Genomic DNA, 25,145 nt, shown 5'->3' with positions numbered 1-25,145 from the left:
TACGCGTTTAACTTTTGAGGCATGGAGGAGCACGTTACCTGTTTTCGGTACATGGAGGAGCATGTGATCTGTAAACCGTACATGATTGGTTAATTGACCTTTTCGAAAACCTAGCTAAATATCGTTTGCCGGTACGTTACGGATTTACCTGTAAAGAATTAGTTCGAATTACACCTAATTAAAAACAAAAAACTATTACGTGATATTTCTAATTTTCTATAATTATTTTACCGATTAAGGTGGAAAAACTTGAATGATGTGTTTGAAGATTATCAATCTATCTCAAATTTTACAAACAATAAATTGTTTATACTGAAAATCTACAAAATTAAAATATTCGTAGTGGCATCTGCCATAATAAATAGAGATATTTTCTGCGTAAACTTGTGTGTTTACTTTATTTATTGTTTGCTCGGAATTATTCATAAAATGGTAGGCCTATTTAATCATTTTCTTAAAAAGAAATAATTGTTTTATGTTCGACCTTCTCCGGTCTTCAACGGTCACCAGTTTTCAAAGACCTTCTTCTATATTGATCGTTTATTCAATTGTCAACTATATTCCTGATACAAACGTTTATTTATCTCTCTCCCCCCCCCCCCCCCCCCCCCCCCAAAAAAATAATGTTGACAATAGTTAAATGAAATATCTTTATATCATTAAATGTTCACCGCAGGAAACCATTTTACTTGTTACTGTTTTACACAGTTATAGTGGACTTGACCACCGCGTCACTAAATAATTATCCTAAACGTACAGTATAATATACATGTACAAGTTTGCTTCTTTAAAAAGAAGCATGCGAGAGGTCTTTTTGCTGCTGTGAAAGATTTGTTTAATTCGAAAATATTTGGGTATTTTTTGCATAAAAGACACAATGAATGGTTATAAATTACAATTTTTTAACAAAATAGAATGTATTATACATATTGGATATAGTATCAAAATGAAAGTTTGTTTTACAATTCATTTTTTAAATGCTTTGAAAGATTATATACCGGAGAAATGGACTTTTTTCTTAGCGCATTAGGGATACTTTACAAAGGGAACAATTTATGTTATATCATCAAACTAAATTAAAAAAAATATGATACAGTTGTATATTTATCAAAAGTAGTATCAAAATAAAAGTTTCTTGTAAAATTCAATTAGCAAATTTTATGTATACGGAAACATTTCCTCTACATTTTCCAAAACGGGCATAAGGTATGCAAATCAAACAATTTTAAGTCCCAGATTTACTTTAAAAAATGTTTATTGGCGTCCGCGCCGAAGCGCGGCGCCTTTTATGGAATGAAATCAGATTTTGTGAAAGGGCGACAGCAACTTCTCGAGCCTTTTATAGTTGTTCATAATAAAAGCCGATCATTCCGATCGGTATGAGGGTGCTTGATTATTAATTAGTCGCGATATGTACAATGAATAGCGAACTGGAGAATTTCGCAATGCAAACATTTTCAAATTAATTAACCTTTTCCGTCAATAAATCGCGCTCTTCGGGGTATTTTTATTTATCATTTTGTAGTACACAGTGGGTTATTATGGTATGTTATTATAGAATGTTGAGTTGATGACTTAAATATTCCGAAAATCTATTTATAGAGGGATGTACTCCTGTCGGTAATTCCCGGTCTCTCCTGGTCTATTTTGACGACCGGCGAATAGTACCACACGTTTATTGTCCGGTCTCTTCCGGTTTTGGAGTAGATGTTTGATATCGTTACAGAACAGAACAAATATTTTACAGATAAATAAGCTTTTTTTCAAAATGAATGTTTGTCACTTAGTTTGGTTACAATAATTAACAATAATTGAGAAAAAATGTACATTTTTATGGCATTAATATGACACTATCAACTTTGAAACATTTTATTTAATTTGTTATTCGTGTTTAGTAAAGATGCCGAGGAATTATTCAAAGTTACATATCAGATTTTATGAATTATTCAATTGATTGATAATTTAAAAAATGATAAAGAAAAATACAAATGTACATGTATATGGTTTAAGAATAAACAATATTATATATTGAAAGTTTAACCATAATTTACTGACTTTTTCCTGTTAAGTTTTGACTTATAATCGTCGGTCATTATGACAATTGAATTCTTAAAATAGTAGTAAACGTAAAAACTCAGTATTAAAGTAGTGCATAAAACACAAAAAAAGAAAAGAAAACAATATTCATAAAATCTGTATTTTTTTTATTAAAAAAGATATTACAATTAGTGTATAATAAACATTTATGCTCAACATGGTAATATAACAAGTGTCATATTGTTACTAAGTGTGAGCTTAAAAGGGGGTCTTCGCTAATAGCGATAACATAATAAGGGAAAAATTACACAAGTATGGTGTTGATCATGCGTTACTCATATGGATTATAAATGATTGTATACATGTATATCCGTTGCTATTAATAACCACGATCATAAAGAAATAACAAGTAATATTCTAATTTCTAGCATGCCAATCAAAGTTATAAATAATGAACAATGTCTTTCGTTCGTTCATTCATAAGTGATATACAATTCTGGTAAAAACCAATGAACCATTGAACAGTTTATAAGAATATCTTGTCATCATATATCTACTAGTTTATCTGCACCTGCTGCATTTCTTGCTTGGACGCCCTTTGATGCTTTGCACCAATGCTTTTCTTGTATCATTTGATAGGAATAAACAGTTTATAAAGCTGCATGCCTCCAACCACTTGAGTAAAATTTATGCCATTTGCGCCAAAAATCTCCGTTGCGTTATTTAGTCATACCGGTTTAAAAGTTTAAGGAGCAGCACAATTTCGGTACACGGTTCACTCGGTCATATAAATTAATAGTGCATGGTGATATAGTAGCTATAATGTTCACTGTTACTATTTATCGGAACATGAAATAGTAAAACAATACGGTAAATGTTCTCTTCGATGTTAATTTTTCGTTTAAGTTCAGTCGTATTTTGAAACGGGGCATGAGCAAAATAATCTTTGTAGACTGCTCCTAAAGATTTTACGCTTTAAATGAGATTCATTCACTTCTATCAGATACGCAAAAATGGATGCCGCCAGCAATCAGTCCGAACACTGTGGAGAGGTCTGATGACCTCTCCAATAAGTGTCAAACGGATTGGCACGTGACCGGTTGTTCTTTGCCAGCTTGTTAAAATATCATTCAACCGGGACGTTTTAGTATCATGACATAGTTAATCACTTAAAATTATGAAAATCGTAATTAAGTTACTTTTATTTATACCATTCTCATCAATGTTTATTAATTGTGCAATGTGAAGTGACAAATAGTGTACGTGACGTGCATTTTCATGTGTTACGAGGAACCACGGATTTATTGGCGTCCGCGCCGTAGCGCGGCGTCCCTTTATGGAATGAAATCAGATTTTGTGAAAGGGCGACAGCAACTTCTCGAGCCTTTTAGTCGGTCATAATAAAAGCCGATCATTCCGATCGGTATGAGGGTGCTTGATTATTATTAATTAAAAATGAAATGTCGCGATATGTACAATGAATAGCGAACTGGAGGATTTCGCAATGCAAACATTTTCAAATGCAATAACCTTTTCCGTCTTTATCATTTTGTAGTACACAGTGGGTTATCATGGTATGTTAAAACAGAATGATGAGTTGATGACCTAAATATTCCGAAAATCTATTTATAGAGGGATGTACTCCTATCGGTAATTCCGGTCTCTCTCGGTCTATTTTGACCGGGATACTAGTGACCACACGTTTATTGTCCGGTCTCTCCCGGTTTTGGAGTAGATGTTTGATATCGTTACTGAACAGAACAAATATTTTACAGATAAATAAGCTTTTTTTCCAAAATGAATGTTTGTCACTTAGTTTGGTAACAATAATTAATAAACATAGATCAACTCTCAAATTTATTGATTATTATTATACATAAACATACAATTCGAAAAAAAAAAAACCAACAACAACAACAACAATAGCATGTTTCATTTTATCTATATGAGATAAAAACAATAAATATGTACAATAATTGTGAAAAAGGTACATTTTTATGGTTTTAATATGACAATATCAACTTTGAAACATTTTATTTAATTTGTTATTCGTGTTTAGTAAAGATGCCGAGGAATTATTCAAAGTTACAAATTAAATTTTATTAATTATTTAATTGATTGATAATTTAAAAAATGATAAAGAAAAATACAAATGTACATGTATATGGTTTAAGAATAAACAATATTATATATTGAAAGATTAACCATAATTTACTGACTATTTCCAGTTAAGTTTTGACTTATAATCGTCGGTCAATATGACAATTGAATTCTTAAAATTTTACAATTTTAATAAAAAAAAGAGTAGTAAACGTAAAAAACTCAGTATCAAAATAGCACATAAAAACACCAAAAAGAGAGGAAAAATCATAAAATCTGTATTTTTGTTATTAAAATAGATATTACAATTATTGTATAATAAACAATAATTAATGCTCAACATGACATGGTTATATAACCAGTGTCATATTTTTACTAAGTGTGAACAGATACCTTAAGAGGGGGTCTTCGCTAATAGCGATTACATAATAAGGGACAATTCCACAAGTGTGGTGTTGATCATGCGTTACACATATGGATTATAAATGATTGTATACATGTATATCCGTTGCTATTAATAATCACGATCATAAAGAAATAACAAGTAATATTCTAATCTCTAGCATGCCAATCAAAGTTCATAATGAACAATATGTCTTCCGTCCGTTCATTCTGGAAAAAACCAATTAACCATTGAAAAGTTTATAAGAATATCTTGACATCATATGTCTACTAGTTCATCTTCATTTTCTGCATTTCTTGCTTGGACGCCCTTTGATGCTTTGCATCAATGCTTTTCTTGTATTACATTTGTAATATAAATTCGTGGAGGAACCGGATAAAATGTGTGTTATTTCACCACTCATGTTAACTTCTCAAGAGTTTGAAAACATATTTAAATATATAGCTTCTATGTGACTTAAAAACTTCTGTTTGACATCACAGTCAAGTCGTATAAAGGATGAGATTAGGTAAATCGAAATATAAAAATGCATTTTTACGTGTTCCATGATATAATTAACCTCGATTTTATAATAATATATGTTATAAAATTTCTTAGGATTTCATATGGACGATTTCAACAACAATTAAATTGACTTCTTTTTTGTTTATTCATGTATATATTTATTCCACATTTTTTTACAACAATTATCTCAATGTCAGGTCCGTTATCCGCATCATCGTAAGGGGGGTTCTTTTACTATCGTCTTTTCCATGCCTTTTCATGGCAATCTTGTCCACAAAGCTACAATGGCATCTTTTGTGTTTATTTTAAAAGCTTTTTGATATGATTTTCTAATTTTTACATTAAACTAACTCGGAATTGTCTATGAACATCTCTTACATTTCTATGTAGGGCGATGCTCTTTTTTGCCCTACGAAGATTGCGCATGCACGAGTAAATACTTCTTACAATTTTTTATAGCAACGGACCGCGTTGTAAAATGGTCTATACCAAACACTTTAAAATCCAGCATATGTATTGCTAAGCAAGGCCTACTTTAATTATCGCTTTTGAATCAATAGCTTGCCGATTCTATGTATACATCATTTCATATAGACCCAATGTAACAACAAAATGAAGTAGCGAAATGTAGGGAAAAGGCTATACGCTCATGTGAAGAAAGAGTTTTACCTGGGACATAGAACAACATTTTATTGCACAACAGATGTTAGTAAAATGATAAGAAATCAGTCGGCATTTATACATATGACACAACTTCATGGAATAGTTGTGAAAGTATGAGAGTTATGGAAACGATAATATATAAGTTCTATGACTCGAACGGCAATCTGCCCTATGTCTGTCTAATGACTCAAACGGCAATCTGTCCTTTATCTGCCTTATGACTCAAACGGCAATCTGTCCTTATCTACCTTATGCCTCTAACGGCAATCTGTCCTTTATCTGCCTTATGACTCAAACGGCAATCTGCCCTATGTCTGTCTAATGACTCAAACGGCAATCTGTCCTTTATCTGCCTTATGACTCAAACGGCAATCTGTCCTTATCTGCCTTATGACTCAAACGGCAATCTGTCCTTATCTGCCTTATGACTCAAACGGCAATCTGTCCTTATCTGCCTTATGACTCTAACGGCAATCTGTCCTTTATCTGCCTTATGACTCAAACGGCATTCTGTCCTTTGTCTGTCTGATGACTCAAACGGCAATTTGTCATATGTCTGCCTTATGACCTAAACGGGAATTTGTCCTACGACTAAAACGGCAAACTTTCCTTTATCTGCCTTATGACTCAAACGGCAATCTGTCATATGTCTGTCATATGATCCAAACGGTAATCTGCCTTATGTTTATCTTATGACTCAAAAGGCAATATGTCCTATGGATGACATCTAGTGTGTTTAATCTTCTGCTTGGTGCCAAATATTATATAAGTACTAAGGTGTTAGTAACTTAGTTCTGCACTATAAAATATGTGTCCTAATGATATATGTTTTTTATACATACTAATTTCTTATTCATTATGAATATAATAATATATAAATATTGATAAATGACTTTGATAGACAATTTATAAATTCAGATAAAATGAAGAAACTCTTTCAGCTACCTGTTATATGAATAAGAATATTCATAGAATAGGCCTACCTATTATAATTTTATCTCCACTTCATATTTGATAGGTTACAGCTGTTTCAATTTTAAAGAAGTCTTAGAAAAAGGTATATTTTCTATAAAAAAAAATGTGCTGGGACAGACTGTAATTGACAGACTTATTTCTAAAGACATAATTTAAGTACCTTTAAAATCAAATAAAAACATTATTTAGTCTCAATGATATTATGTGAAAATTACTACAAAAATAAAGATAGGACAAATAAATCAAAACCAACACAAGTTTAAATATCAATACATGCTTCGCTTTATTAGCTTTGTCAGTTGATATATAAAGGAAATGACGTAAACATACAAAATAGACGTCTACGTTAATTAATAAACGCCACATTTGGCCGTAAAAGAAATGTTATAATATTTATTATAATAACATAAAACGTCTATTACTGTTTATACAATAAAACATGTGCATTTGTATGTATAAACGTAATTATTTTAAATAGCATATATAATAATTTTCGAAAAGAATTACATAAAATAACTGGATGAAAAGATAAATACATTTTCATAGAGGAACTAGGCTAGTAAATAATTACAACAAGTATGAAATTAACAGTTACTCTTACAAAAATAAAGAAAATTTGTGTACACTGTATGTAAACAAAATAAATACATTTCAATGTTAATACTTTGTATTGTATAGTATATGTGCCACCTGAAAACTCAGTTCATTTTACTAATTATGAAATCCAATTTGAAAAAGGAAAAACAAAAATTAAAACTGCTAACATATATGTTGACGAATTATGATATTTTTCATATTAACAATCTAGTCAATCTATACTCTGAACTGAACTATTGAAAAAAGTGACGATTGCACCAATGTGTTAGTGTGTAGCAACAAAGAAATAAATGTGGTGAAAGTGTCAAAAGTTAAGGCTATAAATTTACAAAGTTTTATCTTTTACAAGTAAATGATATAGTTATATTGAAAGGTAGAACTAAGGCAAGATTATCAGTAGAAATATTCATACTATATTATTTTGTTTCTACATCTGATAAATTTGTCTATAATTTGACTGTGTATAATTTTTGTTCTATAATTTAAGTGAACCTCCGAGGCAGGACTAATTATGATCCCAGGGCAATGATTTATATAACTTTTGTAGAGGTCCATAAGTAAAGGTGATGCTACATACCAACAAAGTGACCCTTGGGGCGGGTCATTTTGACTCCAGGGGCATGCTTTATAAAACTTTTGCGGAGGAACCAAAAAGAGACGCTACATGCCATATATCTAAGCTGACTTAGCTCCGGGCACTGGAATTTTTGAGGAGATCATTATTTTAGCTTCTGTGACCAACTTATGAATCACAAAAAAACTTTTGTAGAGGACCACCTAAAGATCATTCCTGTGAAATGTGGTCACACTCCATCAGGTAGTTTAGGGGGTGTAGTTTGAAGAAACTGTGGATAATGATGGAAATTGGACAAATAGCCATTGAAAAAGCTGACTTATAAGCACTTTGTGCTCAGGTGAGCTAAAAAAATATAGTGATAATTGAAGATTTTTGTTCTACCAAGATACATAGTAAAATGCGCCTGGAATAATGTAACATGAAGATACTCAGAATTTCAGCATATGTGGGTTTTTTACCACATCTAATTCCAAGGTTCAAACTACATTTTAACTTACTTGATATACAATCTAATAATAAAGCTTATCAGCCTAACACGTGTACATTCATCTCTCTTTAAAAGTTATGTGAAGGTAGTGCACTATGAAGCTAAAACAGCAAGTTTATTTTTGTACCTCGAGATTAGACTGGGGAAAATCCACATTTGCCTAGTTCCAGATAACATCTATTGGCAATAAATCATAAAAATCTGTGTCATGATAAAACCAACATAATGGTTTTGCGACCAGCATGGATCTAGACCAGCCTTAGCATCCACACAGTCTGATCAGGATCCATGCTGTTCGTTTACAAACCCTATAACAGGTAGACAAACTGATAGCGAACAGCATGGATCCTGATCAGACTGCGCGGATGCGCAGGCTGGTCTGGATCCATGCTGGTCGCAAACACATTATGTTGGTTTTGTCGTGACGCTGCTCAAATGGTTTTCTTCCACCTTTATTTTCTAGCTCTGTAATAAATCAGAAAACAGAAAAAGTCTATAACCAATATCAATTCGAACTCTTGAGAAAATAGTACAACATATTTGATAAATTAAATGGAAAGGAAAAGTTTAAAGTCATATCGATACTGTAAAGATTTTACAATGTCTTTGCAGCTATACTGATGTAGGAAAACCTCATGTGCCCATCCTTTCATTATTTCAGGCATATGCAGACACTCAAGTAAAACCATCAACCTTATTTCAGCAAGCTACATGGCTTCCTTATAAGAATGAATCTAAAGCTGCAGCAAGATTTGAATCTACAACGGTTATAAAATCTAATTAATATAAAATCCCTAACTATTTAGGTTAAAACAAATTATCACAACATTTTTAATTCATGTTACTATTGCACTTGAGTATATAGCTGATTGATTCACATTAAAATAATCTATTTCAATGGTCTCAATTTAAGTGTTCATCATTTCTTTCAGTGCATCACAGAACTTTGTGACACCATCTTGTATCTGTGACTTGTTACAGAAACTTATAGACAACCTGGCACAGTTCTTACAACTTCCTGTTGGTGATGTGCTGTAAATATGGAAACAAAAAAATAATAATTGATTTTACAGTTGAAAATGTAGAAAATATATGTGTTTTGGTGAATAAGATATTAATTTAAAAGTATACATTGTAAGACATTTTTAAGTAAATTTGTTTGTTTTGTTTGATTTAAGTCACACATACACTGTACAGGTCATATAGTGCTTTACTGGTGGAGAGACCACTTCACTCTGGTGCCTCTTCAGACATTATTTCAGGCATGAGTAAGAACCTTAGTATGACCATCAACCTTCCCGTAAGTTAGCTGGATAGTTTCCTCACATGAAAGAAGCCAAAGAGCCCTGACTGGATAAGAAACCACAGCTGTGAGGGGCAAATCGTCCTTAGTCTGGAAGTCCTTAACCACTTGGCTATTGAGACCCTAAATTACCGGGTGTTCCTTAGTGAATAGCAATGAAAAGTTAAAAATGGATGCCATAGTTATGAAACTTGCAAATAAAATGATCCCTCCAAATTATTTTTTTTTTGCTTTTTTCCTATCAATTATTTCATATTTCTATTTCTTTTTGTCAAATATTTCAATGATTAAATATTTTTACAAAATATTTGGTGTTTTTTTTATGTTTATTTTATTTTAACTATTTTTAGAAAGTAAAAGACAGTTCATATATTTTCACCTTGCACCATATATAAAGTTAATCTTATATTTGTCCACAGCAAGCTGCAAAAGTTCCATGGCATCAACATGGGCAGGTAACTCCAGCCATATAAAGAAACCTCCCTCTGGTTTTATATACTTCACTGATTCTGGAAGTTTTTGTGACAGTACTTCACAAGCAACCTTCATTCTCTCCTGGAATACAAAATAATGTATTATAGCTAGCACATTCACCCCAGACTCATATCAATTTATCTAAACAAATCGTATTAAAGTGATTTTGCTCCATAATGGAAATAATGTTATACCATTAATAATTATGTAAGTTCAAGACAAAAGATTAATACTTATGATAATTATGTTGATAGTATTTAGTGTTTTGTGTGACAACAAACCACCAAATAATTATATATGAATATTGTTGTGTGAGATACATACATACATGATCTAGTATAACATACTCATGTAAAGCAGATAATAAATTGTTCTAGAACAAAATATCATTATTAATCATATAAATGCTCACTCTAAATCCCTTAGAACTCAAACTTATCAACATTTTTGTTTGTTAAAATGTTATCTTGTAAGAATATCCAAACAATAGGTTTGTATTGATGCAATCAAAATTTTAAATTACTGTCATTGAGCTTAAAAGGGGTGGGGTAGAAAAATCATATCATTGAAGTAACTAGAACTCCGCGAGTCGGATGTGTCGCCTTGTGAACAATATAGTTTAAGAGAAATGGCAAAGACAAAAATGAAATTTGAAAATCAACAAAGGGCAATAACTCAAAAAATAAGAAATGCAGATCAGCAGTTTCTGTGCACTGCACTTCTTATCAATAAAATCTGTCATCCTATTAAGTTTCAAGTCTAAAGCTTTTATAATTTATGAGAAATGGCCTGGACAAAAATAAAGTATGAAAATTAACAAAGTGCAATAACTCAAAAAATAAGAAATGCAGATCAGCAGTTTCTGTGCACTGCACTTCTTATCAAAAGATCTATCATCCTAATAAGTTTCAAGTCTAAAGCTTTTATAATCTATGAGAAATGGCCTGGACAAAAATAAAGTAAAAAAACTAACAAAGGGCAATAACTAAAAAAATAAGAAATGCAGAGTACCAGTTCTTGAGCACTGCACTTCTTCTTAATGAGATCTATCACCCTATGAAGTTTCATGTCCATAGCTTTTATACTTTAGGAGAAAAGGCCTGGACAAAAATAAAGTATGAAAATTAACAAAGGGCAATAACTCAAAAAATAAGAAATGCAGAGTACCAGTTCTTGTGCACTGCACTTCTTCTTAATGAGATCTATCATCCTATGAAGTTTCAAGTCCATAGCTTTTATACTTTAGGAGAAATGGCCTGGACAAAAATAAAGTATGAAAATTAACAAAGGGCAATAACTCAAAAAATAAGAAATGCAGAGTACCAGTTTTTGTGCACTGCACTTCTTCTTAATGAGATCTATCATCTTATGAAGTTTCAAGTCCATAGATTTTATACTTAAGGAGAAATGGCCTGGACAAAAATAAAGTATGAAAATAAACAAAGGGCAATAACTCAAAAAATAAGGAGTACAGAGTACTGGTTCTTGTGCACTGCACTTCAGGTCATTATGAGAAGCATGCATACCAAGTTTGAAGTCAATCCGACTTATAATGACTGACTTATGCTCCGGACAAGCTTTAGGGGACGCCGACGCCGACACCGACAACGACACCGACGACGACACCGACAACGACGCCGACAACGACAACGACGCCGCCGACAAAAGTAACCCCTATATGTCTCCTTTTTCAAGGCGACACAAAAAGGGGTGGGGTAGAAAAAATCATATCATTGAGGTAAAAAGGGGATGGGGTACAGAAATCATATCATTACTGTGTAGTCTTTTCTCAGTAGTTGCACATGTGATGTTAAGAAACCCTTCTTCAAAGCTGTTGCCACAACTTTTGATGTGTAATGATTAAACGAGCCACCACTCCATGCCACTTTACTGAAAACAAATAAAATAGTAGATTTACCAGTATAAAAATATGATGAAAATAAAAACATTTCAATAGTTATTCCCTTAAATCTTTATTTCAATTTTTGTTTTGCTATTTGTGTATTTTCTAGGACAGATTATTTTCAAGACAGGCATATTTTCCTGTTATACATTGTAAGTATACAATAGTAATTAAGTTTCAAGACAAGCATATTTTCCAGAAATGAGTATAATTAAGTCCCAAGACAAGCATATTTTCCTGTTATGAGTATAATTAATTTTCAAGACAAGCATGCTTTTTGGATTATCTGATATGTGTATAATTTATTTTCAAGTCAGTAAGTTCTTGCATGTACATACATTGACTTCTATGTACATTTCTGGTTTATTTAAAGAGCAGGGCCAATCTTTGCCTATGGGGAATAACTTGAACCGAACTAGGTTAAAAAGTAATTAACAATGTTAGATCAAAATCTTTGTCACATTGTTTCTGGCAAGAGACTTGTCATATAAATCTATGTGAAAGTAATGAGCTCTTGCAGCCAGACCAGATTAACCTTGGACAACATTATTGGAGCTTACTTAAAGTCTCTGTAAATATATCTTTAAATTTTATGCTTTTCTATGATAGCCCTTTTATTCAAATGAAGAATTACCAATATCAGAAGTTAAAGAAAGCATTACACAGATATGGTAGTATTTGTCAATTTCTGCAAATAAAGGGAGGTCATAAGAAACAAATTATTGATAAATGTTCTGCCTGTTCAGAAATAAATAAACTTACTAGCAATTAAATATAAACCAAACTGTGAAATAAATGCAACATTTTTTGTTTGTTCATTTTGTTTTAAAGAACACATACATGTACATATACTTTGGTGTATGTTAAGATATCAACATTATAGAATATACATGTATATTCAATGTATATATAAATGTAATTGTTCTTGCTGCCAAGGATGTTATTTCAGATTTCTATTTGAATGGGCAATAAATCATCTCCTGGATACCATCTTGACAATCAACATATTTCTGGGACAATCCTGGATGCCTCCATGACAGTCAACATATTCCTGGGACAATCCTGGATGCCTCCATGACAGTCAACATATTCCTGGGACAATCCTGGATGCCTCCATGACAGTCAACATATTCCTGGGACAATCCTGGATGCCTCCATGACAGTCAACATATTTCTGGGACAATCCTGGATGCCTCAATGACAGTCAACATATTCCTGGGACAATCCTGGATGCCTCCATGACAGTCAACATATTTCTGGGACAATCTTGAATGTCAGAACATTATGGCATGTATGGGCTAAGTTTTAAGTCACTGCAATATAACTGAGCTTATATTGCAAATTACCTGCAACAGAATAGTAAGAAACAACCTTATAATTACTTGATTATTTTCCTTTATGTATAAATGCAGATACAAATTGGGCAAAGTGAGTAGAACCACATTTTTCTTTTGGCAGCAGCTAGACTAGTTTCATCATTTTGTTTATGACAATATTTTCTTATTTCTCTTGTGGGATTTCAGATCACATAGGGATATCCCAAGCATAACATTATGATATGCAAGACATTAGGACAGCCATCTTAACCACTCAGCAACAAAATTGCCATAAAATATGTTTAATACTGATCAGCATTTTTTACAAGAATATAATGACCATAGTGTACAATTATATTACCTTGTTTCTATATATTTCATGATTCTAGGTGGTGCCTCTATCCAACCCAACCGCAATCCTGGGGCAAGAATTTTGGAAAATGTGCAGTTTGACAAAACATTTCCTTGAAAATCTTCATCTGACCTTGAAAACAAAGAGAGAATTAAAGTACACAAATTCCATGCATGAAGTTGGGTATTAAAAAAAAAGAATTCAAAAATGTATGTAATACAAAGAAAAGATGACCTTTGGAAGTCTTAAAGCTGCATGCTTCCAGATAAGCCAAAATATTTCAAGAACAAGTATTATAGTGATTTTAAGAAAACTAAAAAGACTCATGATAAACATAATAATTTTCATACCATTTAAAAGTGATTTTGCAGTATTTTTCACCATATTTCTGCTGTGTTACTTATTCAGTAAGGGCAATTTTTGCAGGCTTTGACATCTTTTCGGTAATTTACATAAGTTTTCATATTTTACTTTTTAATACATTTTTAAAATTTTCATGAAAATTAGCATAATATCTGCAGGCTTGCCCCCTTTAATCATGTTTATAATAAAGATATTAAGCATCATTTTGGTATGGGTTAAAGGTTAGAAAACTTCAAATATTTTCTATGGTCATTCACACTGTACCTCTGCTCTTGTATGTACAGAAGTGAAGGCAACAGGTACTAGTAAACTGCTTGACAGCCTGCCCACTGGAACGATGCAGTGGCTGAACTGTGCTCTGGTAAATTCAATGTGGCTTACTGCCATGATCCGGAGTGAAAACTTCCAACACTACCACATCCAAGGTTAAAGGGGAATGCTCTTTTCATTTTCTCTGTCAGCATTTATTAATTTTCACTTTTTCATTTCTTTTGTTCGCATTGCTCTTTAGTGTAACTTACCATTAGCACAAATAACAAGTTTTAGCCTCTTTACTAACATTTTTACATACTTCCTATATCATAATAACAAACAGATATTGCCCTGACATCAACAAAATAAAGTGAATACCTATTATCATATGACAGAAGTCTTGGTGGTGGGTGGGGTTCACCCGAGTAGTGTAATAAGTTATAGACATCTTCCGCAAACAACAGAACATCATATTTCCGACCTAGTGCCACCAGTGCCTTACATTTCTCTGTAATGCAAGCAAACAAAATATCAAATGACAGACTTTGTGTAAAGACGCCATCACTTGTGTGTTAATTGTACTTTCTGATGAGACATGGTGCTATTTTAAGCATGGGCAATATATCCCCTCTACGTATAAAAGCGAGATTCTGACCCAGTACAAAAATATCTCAGAATCTAGCTTTGGCACTTCAATACATGTATATTTAAACTGACTTACAGTCTAACTTGCCCAAGCATAATTCATAACTTTATATATCAGTATACATTGTAAAGAAAAATTTAAAAAAGTTGAAAGGCAAATAAAATTCTCTGGGTTAGCAGTTTAAAAAAAACAACAGTTCAATAGTATAAAGGCTTGAAACTTTTTATATTTGACTACACAACTATTTGTGCACCTACTTCTCAATATGAACTACTGATATTATATTATGAGAACAAATGGTGTAACAAATTTCCATTTTATCAAAAACATAAAAAAACCAGACCACAAAGCTCAGAACTTGTACTCTTATATTGATTACTTAACATAAATCCATACACATAATGCCTTTAACTATATTTAACTTGTAGAGATAGAACAATGATCAGTATATACAAGACCTGGTGACATGGAGTATCCCTTGGGATTGTTAAATACAGGAATAGTATAAACCATACTCCAAAAGGGTGTTTTACATTTCTCTGTAGATGCTGGCCGATATTTCTTTAACTGTTCCTCTAATACCACTAAATCTATTCCGTCATCACCCGTCGGGACTGAAACATCACGTTAATAAGATAAAAACAAAATACATCATGTTTATCAGTGAGATATGGAAAAATATCTCACTGTTTAAAACTGAGTGACATAAACTATGTTTGTTCCTGGTATATCTATTAAAGGACGCAGTGAAGAATGCAAAATAGTTAAACATTTTCATGATGTCATGACTATGCCGTGTCTTTCTTTGATTGGGTTTTATGTCACACCCACACAGTATAGGTCATTTGGCAACGTTCAAGCTTTACTAGTGGAGGAAGACCTCAGGAGCCCTTCTGTGCAGTATTTCAGGCACGAACAGGCACCCGAGTAGAACCACCGATGTTCCGTAAGGTAGCTGGATAGCTTCCTCACATGAAAGAATCCAAAGTCCCTGTCAGGATTCGAACCCACAGCAGTGTTGGGCAAGTGGTTTGAAGTCAACGACCTTAACCACTCGCCCACGTAGGCCCCTACATGCCATGTCAATTATTGCCATTTTGCACTTATTTTCATGTATAAAGTCTGATTATTATATGATGTAATGTAAGTTAAAAAAGTTTGAGCCACTTCTGGTGATCGAGGATTATATTGCAAATAACCGTTTATATATGGCCATAATTAGCATGTCAAGAATCTTTAACATAACAAATCTATAATTCACACAAGATATTGGTCTAGATCTAAATGAAATGCAACATTTATCTCAAAAAAATTATTCAGAGTCCTGTCTTGTCAAAATCTTTAAATGGACTATACGAAATTCTAACTTTGGCAAACCCATGACTTAAATTCATCAGGTTAAGGGTTTATCAATCAACAATGGTATAACATGCTATTAAAACTGATTAAAAAGATCAATGAAGGTAAACAACAATAACAACAACATACTTGGTACTATATTCATTCCAAAGTCATCTGTGAGTATTTTGACTGCTATGAAGTATGAAGGATCTTCCATAAACACAGGGGTGTCTTTATCAAACATAACAGAAGCAATCAAATGCAAGCCTTGTGTGGCCCCAGCTGTCACCATGAGATCTTCACTGAAATATTTATAAGAAAATTAGATGTAACAACCAAATTTCTGATACTACATACACAAGTATTTATCTTATGCTAAATACAATAACATACTAAAATATATCAGTGAGATATAAATCATATCACACTATTTGAAATGATGTGAATTATACATACAAAGATTTTCAGTAAAATAAGAACTGAGAGGTATACACAGGGAAATTTACATAAATGTGCTATTTTGGTGAATTGTAAAGCTAGAGTTGATTGTGTAAAGTCATGTATCCTCTGAGCTCATAGGGTGAGTGGGAAAACAACATGATGAAATCAAAAAGAGCAATACAATCAATCAGTCAGTTATTAGTACATTCATGTAATTTTACTTTTATTATATACATGAAAAAATGTACCTTCAATTAAATGCTTAACATGAACTTAAATTGAATGAAACAAAATGAATTATTTTTTGTCCTTGATAAACTTATTACATAAGATTATGTTAAAACTAAATTTGGTTTATTTTTCAAATTTATTTACCATATCTTCATATTAAATGCCCTATAATAACAGTGCTTGGTTAAAATATCTAACCTGTTAACTGTGTCCCCATACTGTTCTGTCAGAAATTTGGCAAGTTCCTCACAGAAGCCTGGGTCACCTTTGCATGGACCATATTGAAATGTGAACTGCTCTTCTTTAGCATCAGCCTGTAAAATAAAATCAGTATTTTATATTATCAGTATCAGTATCAGCTTTCTCTTCTTTTTTTAAATCTTAAAGTACAATGTACTACATCATCCTCGGTAATCCATGCATTCTTGTTATTTTACATTTCATTCACATGATGAATGTAGGTCAGCCATTAATCAGTACATTTGGGTTCTGACTATGGTCAACTTCATTAAAAGAAGAGATACGGAGATAAGTAACCAATTGTTATGGAAACAGACAACAGCTTGTCTTTCTTTTACATAACTTGTTTTTAAAAATAACTTATTACTGAAAAACATATGGCATTAATATAAAGTATCCTAATTCACTCACGACAGAAACACATAGTATTAATATGCAGACTATCCTAATTCACTCATGACAGAAACACATGGTATTAATATGCAGAATCTTAATTCAAACTCATGGCAGAAACACATGGCATTTTTATGCAGTATCCTAATTCATTCATGGCAGAAACACATAGTATTAACATGCAGACTATCCTAATTCACTCATGGCAGAAACACATGGCATTAATATGCAGAATCTTAATTCAAACTCATGGCAGAAACACATGGCATTTTTATGCAGTATCCTAATTCACTCATGGCAGAAACACATAGTATTAATATGCAGACTATCCTTATTCACTCAGCAGAAACACATGGTATTAATATGCAGAATCTTAGCAGAAACACATGGCATTTTTATGCAGAGTATCCTAATTCACTCATGACAGAAACACATGGTATTGATATTCAAACTCATGGCAGAAACACATGGCACTTTTCTGCATTATCCTAATTCACTCATGGCAGAAACACATAGTATTAATATGCAGACCATCCTAATTCACTCATGGCAGAAACATGTGGCATTAATAGGCAGAATCTAAATTCAAACTCATGCCAGAAACACACACATGGCATTTTTATGGAGAATCTTAATTTAAAATCATGGCAGAAACACATGGTATTAATATGCAGACTATCCTAATTAATTCATGGCAGAAACACATGGGCAATTAAGGTATGGGCAGAAGGTCGTAAAATTGCCAACTCATGAGCAGAAAAGCACATAGGCATTTTTATGCAGTATTCCTAATTCACGTGGCATGGCGAGAGCAGTAGGGTGATTGATATGCAGACTATGCCTAATTCACTAATGGCGGAACACGTCGATTTGGTATTAATATGCATAGTCTTAATTCAAACTAATGGCAGAAACACATGGCATTTTTATGCAGTACCCTAATTAACTCATGGCAGAAACACATGGTATTAATATGCAGACTATTCTAATTCACTCATGCCAGAAACACATGGCATTCTGTATGCAGTATCCATAATTTCACTCATGGGCAGAAACACATGGCATTAATAAATTCAGTATTGCACTCCAAGAAGTCCAGTCGTGTTGCAGACGTGTATGATGTTACCAACAGAAGGTAAAGTGTGGTCCTGGTCGGTCCACCACTCATTCATAATACATGACTCATCATATAATAACTGTCTCCCTACACCTTCTGATTGTCTATCTTCACTCATAGCTTTAACAAAACACACTGGAAATTCCTTATCCTTAATTCTGAATGACAGTTTTAATTCTTCTCAGAACAGCTATAATTATTTATGAAGTAAAAGTCCATGTAAATCTTAAACTATACTGACCAAAATAAAAAATAAAACAACAACAACAACTTTAAAACGGGTAACGGACAAATTAAAATGTCACATTCATTTAAAACAGTTAGAAAATATGGTTCCAGCTGTCTTTTTTCTCTCCCAATAAATGAGAGTGCACTGATTCAAATATTTTACCTTAAATGTTATTAACTTGATAAATCTCATATAGATACATTTAAATACTATATCCTGACATAATTACTGAAATGTATATATAAAAAGTCATATTAGTGTAAGGATCAACAATTTGAAAGCTAACAGCTATATGTCAGTATTCTAATCATGCCCATGCATCTTAAATACCAACAGTGTTGACTTTAAACATGCTTTAAATACACATTAACTTATTAATATACATATTAAATTCTTGTCAGACACTGCAATGTGTAAAGGTACATGTTGTAAGGTTTATACTTGTTTAATAAAAGACCTTAAAATGTAGGCTTTTATGTGTTAGACAATTTATACACAAGAACTCCAAACATAATAAAAAGTGGTTTGGGTTATTGTTGTCCTGGCCTTTAGTATGTATACTTGACAGTACCCACCCATGTAAAAAGTATTCATTATTACCCAAAAATACTGAACAGCCTCCCCAAAATTGATGTTGTGAACAATTTACATTTTTTTTTTAAATGACCAGCTGTTTTTCTATTCACCTCCTTCCCCTTCTGGTGTTGAATAATAAAGACAGGTAAACCCTATAGAGCTTTACTCAAACTGGTAAGCTTTTTAGTGACTATTTTTCTATATCAATGTACACATACAGTCAGAGTCTAGTAAATGACAACGTACATGTAGGACTAATATTTCATCTGTTCATTAATTGTAAAAAAAACACTTTTAGGTACAGCTGTTTTACTTTTTATAGATCTATAACAAATAGCACCTTTATATAACAAATAGCACCACATTTTAAAATCTTTACACCATACCTTTTAGTATTACATTAAACAACATCAGAAAAACATTGATACATGTACTAGCAGACGAGTACACCTGTTAAGATCTGTTCAATGACAGTTTAATATGATACTAACTAAAAGTAATTGGGTGGATTGTGCCAGCATTTGACTACAGCCCCTCAACGTCTCTGGTCCTGGTGCACCCATTGACAGCGGCACAAATGACTGTCCTTCCCTATTTTCATCATAAAGAGCTAAATATGAAAACAAATCCTTCTTTTTTGAGGACATCTTGAACAGTAAATAAGAGTTCCTCCCCTTTTATATTTTGTCGGATCACCTTGGATGTTTGCGCTACAACTGAATGACCGAAACGTGCGGTATAAACTTTGTCAACTTGTCGAATGTAAACAATCAGGTGTGCCTCAGGTAAGTAATTAAATAGCTTTGATTGAATAACAGTAAATAGATTAAACAACCTGGTAAAAGTAACGGAATTGAATATTTACTGTATAAGCTTACGTACTGAGCTGCCCTATATTATCACTCGTACTGTACCACATTATTCACAAATTGCCCTACTGTAGTCTACTGAATAGACAAGAATAAACTTTGACTTGACAATCGTAGGCTTTAAATCACATATTTTTACTTCAGAAATATACTAAGGGGTCTAATCACAAGATGTACATAACTTAAACATAACATGACTAAAGCTTAATTATGATTAGCAACCACAACAAAATACTTAAATAATTTAATCTCAACAGTAAACTATATATTTATTATTCTATATGACCAGGCTACATTTTTATGTTGCCTCTACGGAGTACTGTAGTGGCAACATATAGGGATCACTTTTACATCGTCTGTCTGCCCATTTGTCTGTCTTTGACTTTTACAGGATTCATCTCTGGCTCCAGTACTCGGGCATATTTCAAGGGTTTTCTGGTTGAATGATTTTTGGCAGAGTTATGACCCTTGAGTAAAAAAAGGTGTTTTTTGTATGTTGCCAGGTAATGATGCAGAATCTTGTTTGGACTACTCCTTAGAAACAACTGGCGCAATTTCATCCAAACTGTACAGGAATAGTCGGTACCAAGTCTAGTTGTGCATATATCAGCTTTTTTTGGTTTAATGATTTTTGTCAGAGTTATGGCCCTTTATTTATTTTTATTTTCAAAGTTTGTCCGGACTACTCTTTTATATTACTGATGCAATTTCAGTGAAATTATACAGGATTCATAGATAGCTCAAGTACTTGTACATATTACACCAGTTTTCCACTTGAATGATTTTTTGGGGAGTTATGGCCCTTGAATAAAAAAAGGTGCTAATAAAGTTTGACCTGAATCTCCTCTTGTACCACTGAGAAATTTCACAGGGTTGATTGGTAGCTCAAGTTCTTCTGCATGTAATACAGGTTTTTCGACTTGAATGATTTATGCTGAGTTGTGGCCCTTCAATAAAAAATGTGTATTTTGTGTTGCAAGCTACTTGTTTAGACTACTCTTAAGAAACTACTGGTGCAATTTCATCAAAATTTTACAGGAATTATCAATACTATGTCTAGTTGTGCATCTCAACATTTTTCGATTAAATGATTTTTGTCAGAGTTATGTCCCTTTAATGATTTTGATTTTTAAAATTTGACCAGACTTCTGGCCTCTTATACCACTGATGCAATGCCAATGAAACTTTACAGGATTATAGGTCATGAGATGACACATGTCATCACTGATAGCCCTTGTTCTAATCTCATTCTGAGATAGATTCTATAATTTTAGTAAGTACCAATTGACGATTTTACTAAAGTTTAAATTGTAATACTGTAGTGTAATCAGTTATCTTGTAATGATATTTTATTACTGTATGTATTTGACACTAATTACTGTAAGTGGCCCAGTTTCAACAGGACCTGTTTAGACTCATTCAATTTTTTTTTTAACGGCAATTCATAAGAAAATGAGCTGCCAACAGATGGTCAGATGCACATTGCATTATATTATAAACAAAACTTCAAATGTCATAAATATTTCAACAAAATGCCAATCTTCAGTTACATGATGTGAATGTTTATACATTTAACATATAAAACCCTAAAAAGTTTTCTCTTATAGTCTTATATTAATCTATTGTAGTCTGTATACCGATAAAGTAGTTAGATTAAAACATGTTGGGTTAATTAGCCCACAGGCAAACGCTGCAAATACAGTATTTATGTGAGCATACATCTGCCAGGCACACCAGACACTGTCCTGTTCAAATAATCATGAAATGAATCAAATAATACTGATGTAACATTAACTACCCAATATATTACAAAAATTACTTTTCAGATGAACTTTTTTAAAAGTTTCTTCACACATATATTTGACTTGTGCATTTTCTTAACTCAGAATGATTATTATTGAGAACATTTATGAAGACAGTTAAAAAAGCTTATTATTCCCTTCATACAAAAAATAAAAATAGCTTGGTAGAGAGTATCATCAGATGCTCTTTGACAAATTAAAAGTATCAACATGTATTCTGTAATTCTAGCAGCAGCATTTTAAGTAAGAAATTATCAAAAATTGTTAAAATCTGTGCTGTAAGTGAATTTAAATTCAAATTTTAGATACATGATTGTGATGTGCTGCAAAAGGCAAAGTGAAAAATTAAGAACTTATTTAAAATTTAGAACATATTCAAAATTTAAAAAAATGCTTATTATTCAGAAATGTGTTTCAACTAGGTTCATAATTATATCTTTAATAATACTAATATTTTTCAACTTTTACATACACTTTTAGCGGGAGACTGCCACTTTCTGCAGCCATATTTTCAAATATTTTTCTTAAAATGAGGGGTATTTTCACAAAACTCCCTATTTTTGATATCAGAACTTCCTTCTTTGTTTATTGCAAATTCTAAAATCTCCTTCATTTTGAAGAAAAATCTCCCACTTGATCATCAAAAAAAGTTCACATGTATAAAAAATTATGTTTACAATTATTTGTATAAAACATGTAACATAGATTTTTTTGGACTGTCGACAGTATTAAATAGATCTTCTGGTTGGCAAGAAATATAATAGAGTTACATGTAGGTAAAGGACCATATGACATGTTCTGGTGAAATGGAATTTTTATTAATATTATCTTTTATTTTTCTCCTTTATTCTCAGTGTTATCATTTAAAATGCTTTAGTTGCTTATCAGTTACAAGTACAATGCCTATCTTCAATTATGTTAATTAATCATAATCAAGTTTTAGTTATGTTATATATATTAAGTCATGTACATCTTATACATTATTACTCGTATTATTGTTGATTATTTGCCTGAAAAGTCCCATAATTGGAAATAAAATTTGTTCTATTCTATTCTATTGTATTCTAATTAAATCATTTTTATGAGAGCATTTTGACCTGCACCTTAAATTAGATTTGTTTCCATCTTTTAGGGCATGTCTTACATTTAAAAGGACATTCTTTATTAAAATATTAAAACCATTGGATAAGTATTTTAAAGGGAAACAACTGTACATGTGATCTTTTCATCTCTTTTTTATGGCTTGTGAAGTTGTCTGCCTTGGTTTCCAAGCCAGAGTTTCAAGATTTTTGACCATTTCCCACCTCAATTTATATATTTTTTCCCCATATTATTGAGAAAATTTCGCTAAAAGAAAAAAATGATGAAAGAATATTCACCTAGCTGCCTTCAGCATATTAGACCCTTACTGAACTTTGCTTTAGAAATAAGTATTTTACACAAAATTCGTTTTTTCCTCAGGACCCTATAAGGTATTAAGAGCCATGGGTTTTGCCTTCACAAATTTAGCAGTAATACTATTTATCCCTCTTCAATAGCCCTGTAACTGCTTCCCTAAATTGTGTTTTTTTTTCAAGCATAGTTATCTATCAAGTTATTTGTACAAAGTATTTTAATATATTTACGATTTCAGGCAAACAATTTTAAAAGCTTTATTTTGCTATATGTCCATTGTAGATTATTGTCATTCAATAAATGATTAATTAGAGCCTACAATTTTATCTAGAATTTTATATTGCTGCAAAACAATTGCAAAGAAAACACTGTAGAAATAAAGCAGTATTAAAAGCATTAATTAAAGTTAAAACACGTTAGATGATGCCGTACTTGTTGAAATATCCACACAGACAATGTTGACATATTTCAGTGTTCAAACATTTGGTTATACAATTACCATTACCCTTTGTGAACAACAGCGACAAAACATCAATGTCAATAAATGAATTTCATTCTGTCATGCATTTTTGATAATGCTTTTAGCATTCTCATGTTATAACTCAACGGATTTTACTTGGTTTGCAAATTTTTTATTTCTTTTCAATTTGCCAACATTTTTGTCATTAAAGGCCCCCTATGTTTTAAAAATACTTTTATTTTTATTTCTCAAAAACTTTTATATTTTTTGTCTTTTTAATGTTTTCTTAACTTTACTTATTGGCCAAATTGCCCGGACGATTCTTGTTTAACTGTTGCTTAATGGCATTGTTAGTACAGTTATAGTGATAAAGTTAAAGTCAAAATAATAATTAGTTTACATTTTGCTACATTTATGGCACATATATTCTTTTCACATTTAGCGTTACTACTTTCTTCAGGCAACACTTTTAGCTTTTAAACATGCTCTAAAAGTTCATGTTTGCTGTTTCTAAAGAAGTAAATATAATATTCTTACTTTTCTGAGGCATAATGTGCCTTTAATATACCAAGTGTGTATTTTGCACGTAAATCATGTTTAACAATTCAAATGGTATTCCTTTAAAGTAGAAAAGTAAAATATGATCTGATACCTAATACAATGTACTGCTTTTATCAGAAAAGAAATAAACAAACTGAATGCTTATATTACATGGAATAACAATGACATGTATTTCATTGAAAACATAAATCAACTGTAGAAACATTTTTCAGTGATCAAAGCCTAAAGATTCGAGGACAAAATAGATCGGTGTCATGTTAGAGTAATTAATGAAAATAGTTCAAAGGAAGTTTTATAAACAAAAATAATAGCATTTTAAGAGGGAAATATATTTAAAAATGAGCCGCGTCATGACAAAACCAACATTATGCGTTTGCGACCAGCATGGATCCAGGCCAGCCTGCGCATCCGCGCAGTCTGATCAGGATCCATGCTGTTCGCTATCAGTTTCTCTACTTGTAATAGGGTTTGAAAGCTAACAGCATGGATCATGATCAGACTGCGCGGATATTTAGCTGGATAGCATTTGAAAGGGTTG

General features: G+C 32.1%; 2 protein-coding genes across 7 annotated transcripts in view; one reads left to right on the top strand and one right to left on the bottom strand.

Moving 5' to 3' along the window:
* Nucleotides 1-8,123: 8,123 nt before the first annotated feature.
* On the bottom strand, nucleotides 8,124-20,218 carry LOC132732443 (2-aminoadipate transaminase-like). Its single transcript, XM_060718863.1, has 9 exons — nucleotides 20,012-20,218; nucleotides 17,164-17,279; nucleotides 16,441-16,595; nucleotides 15,411-15,566; nucleotides 14,685-14,814; nucleotides 13,701-13,823; nucleotides 11,896-12,010; nucleotides 10,026-10,201; nucleotides 8,124-9,375 (listed from the first exon to the last, which is right to left on the bottom strand). Exons 1-9 carry the CDS (start codon nucleotides 20,165-20,167, stop codon nucleotides 9,252-9,254), a joined length of 1,251 nt encoding a protein of 416 aa, XP_060574846.1. The 5' UTR covers nucleotides 20,168-20,218; the 3' UTR covers nucleotides 8,124-9,251.
* LOC132732442 (melanopsin-like) overlaps nucleotides 20,208-25,145 on the top strand; it is a 113,758-nt gene continuing 108,820 nt past the window's right edge. For all 6 annotated transcript variants that reach the window (XM_060718858.1, XM_060718862.1, XM_060718859.1 and 3 more), the window contains exon 1: nucleotides 20,208-20,305. The gene's annotated coding sequence lies outside the window, so the exon portion shown is untranslated. The remainder of the gene's footprint in view (nucleotides 20,306-25,145) is intronic.

This window comes from Ruditapes philippinarum, unplaced genomic scaffold (assembly GCF_026571515.1).
Source record: "Ruditapes philippinarum isolate M1 unplaced genomic scaffold, ASM2657151v2 ctg4448_1_1_1_1, whole genome shotgun sequence".
In the NCBI taxonomy this organism is placed as follows: domain Eukaryota; kingdom Metazoa; phylum Mollusca; class Bivalvia; order Venerida; family Veneridae; genus Ruditapes; species Ruditapes philippinarum.
This window is presented reverse-complemented; position numbering and strand designations above follow the sequence as displayed.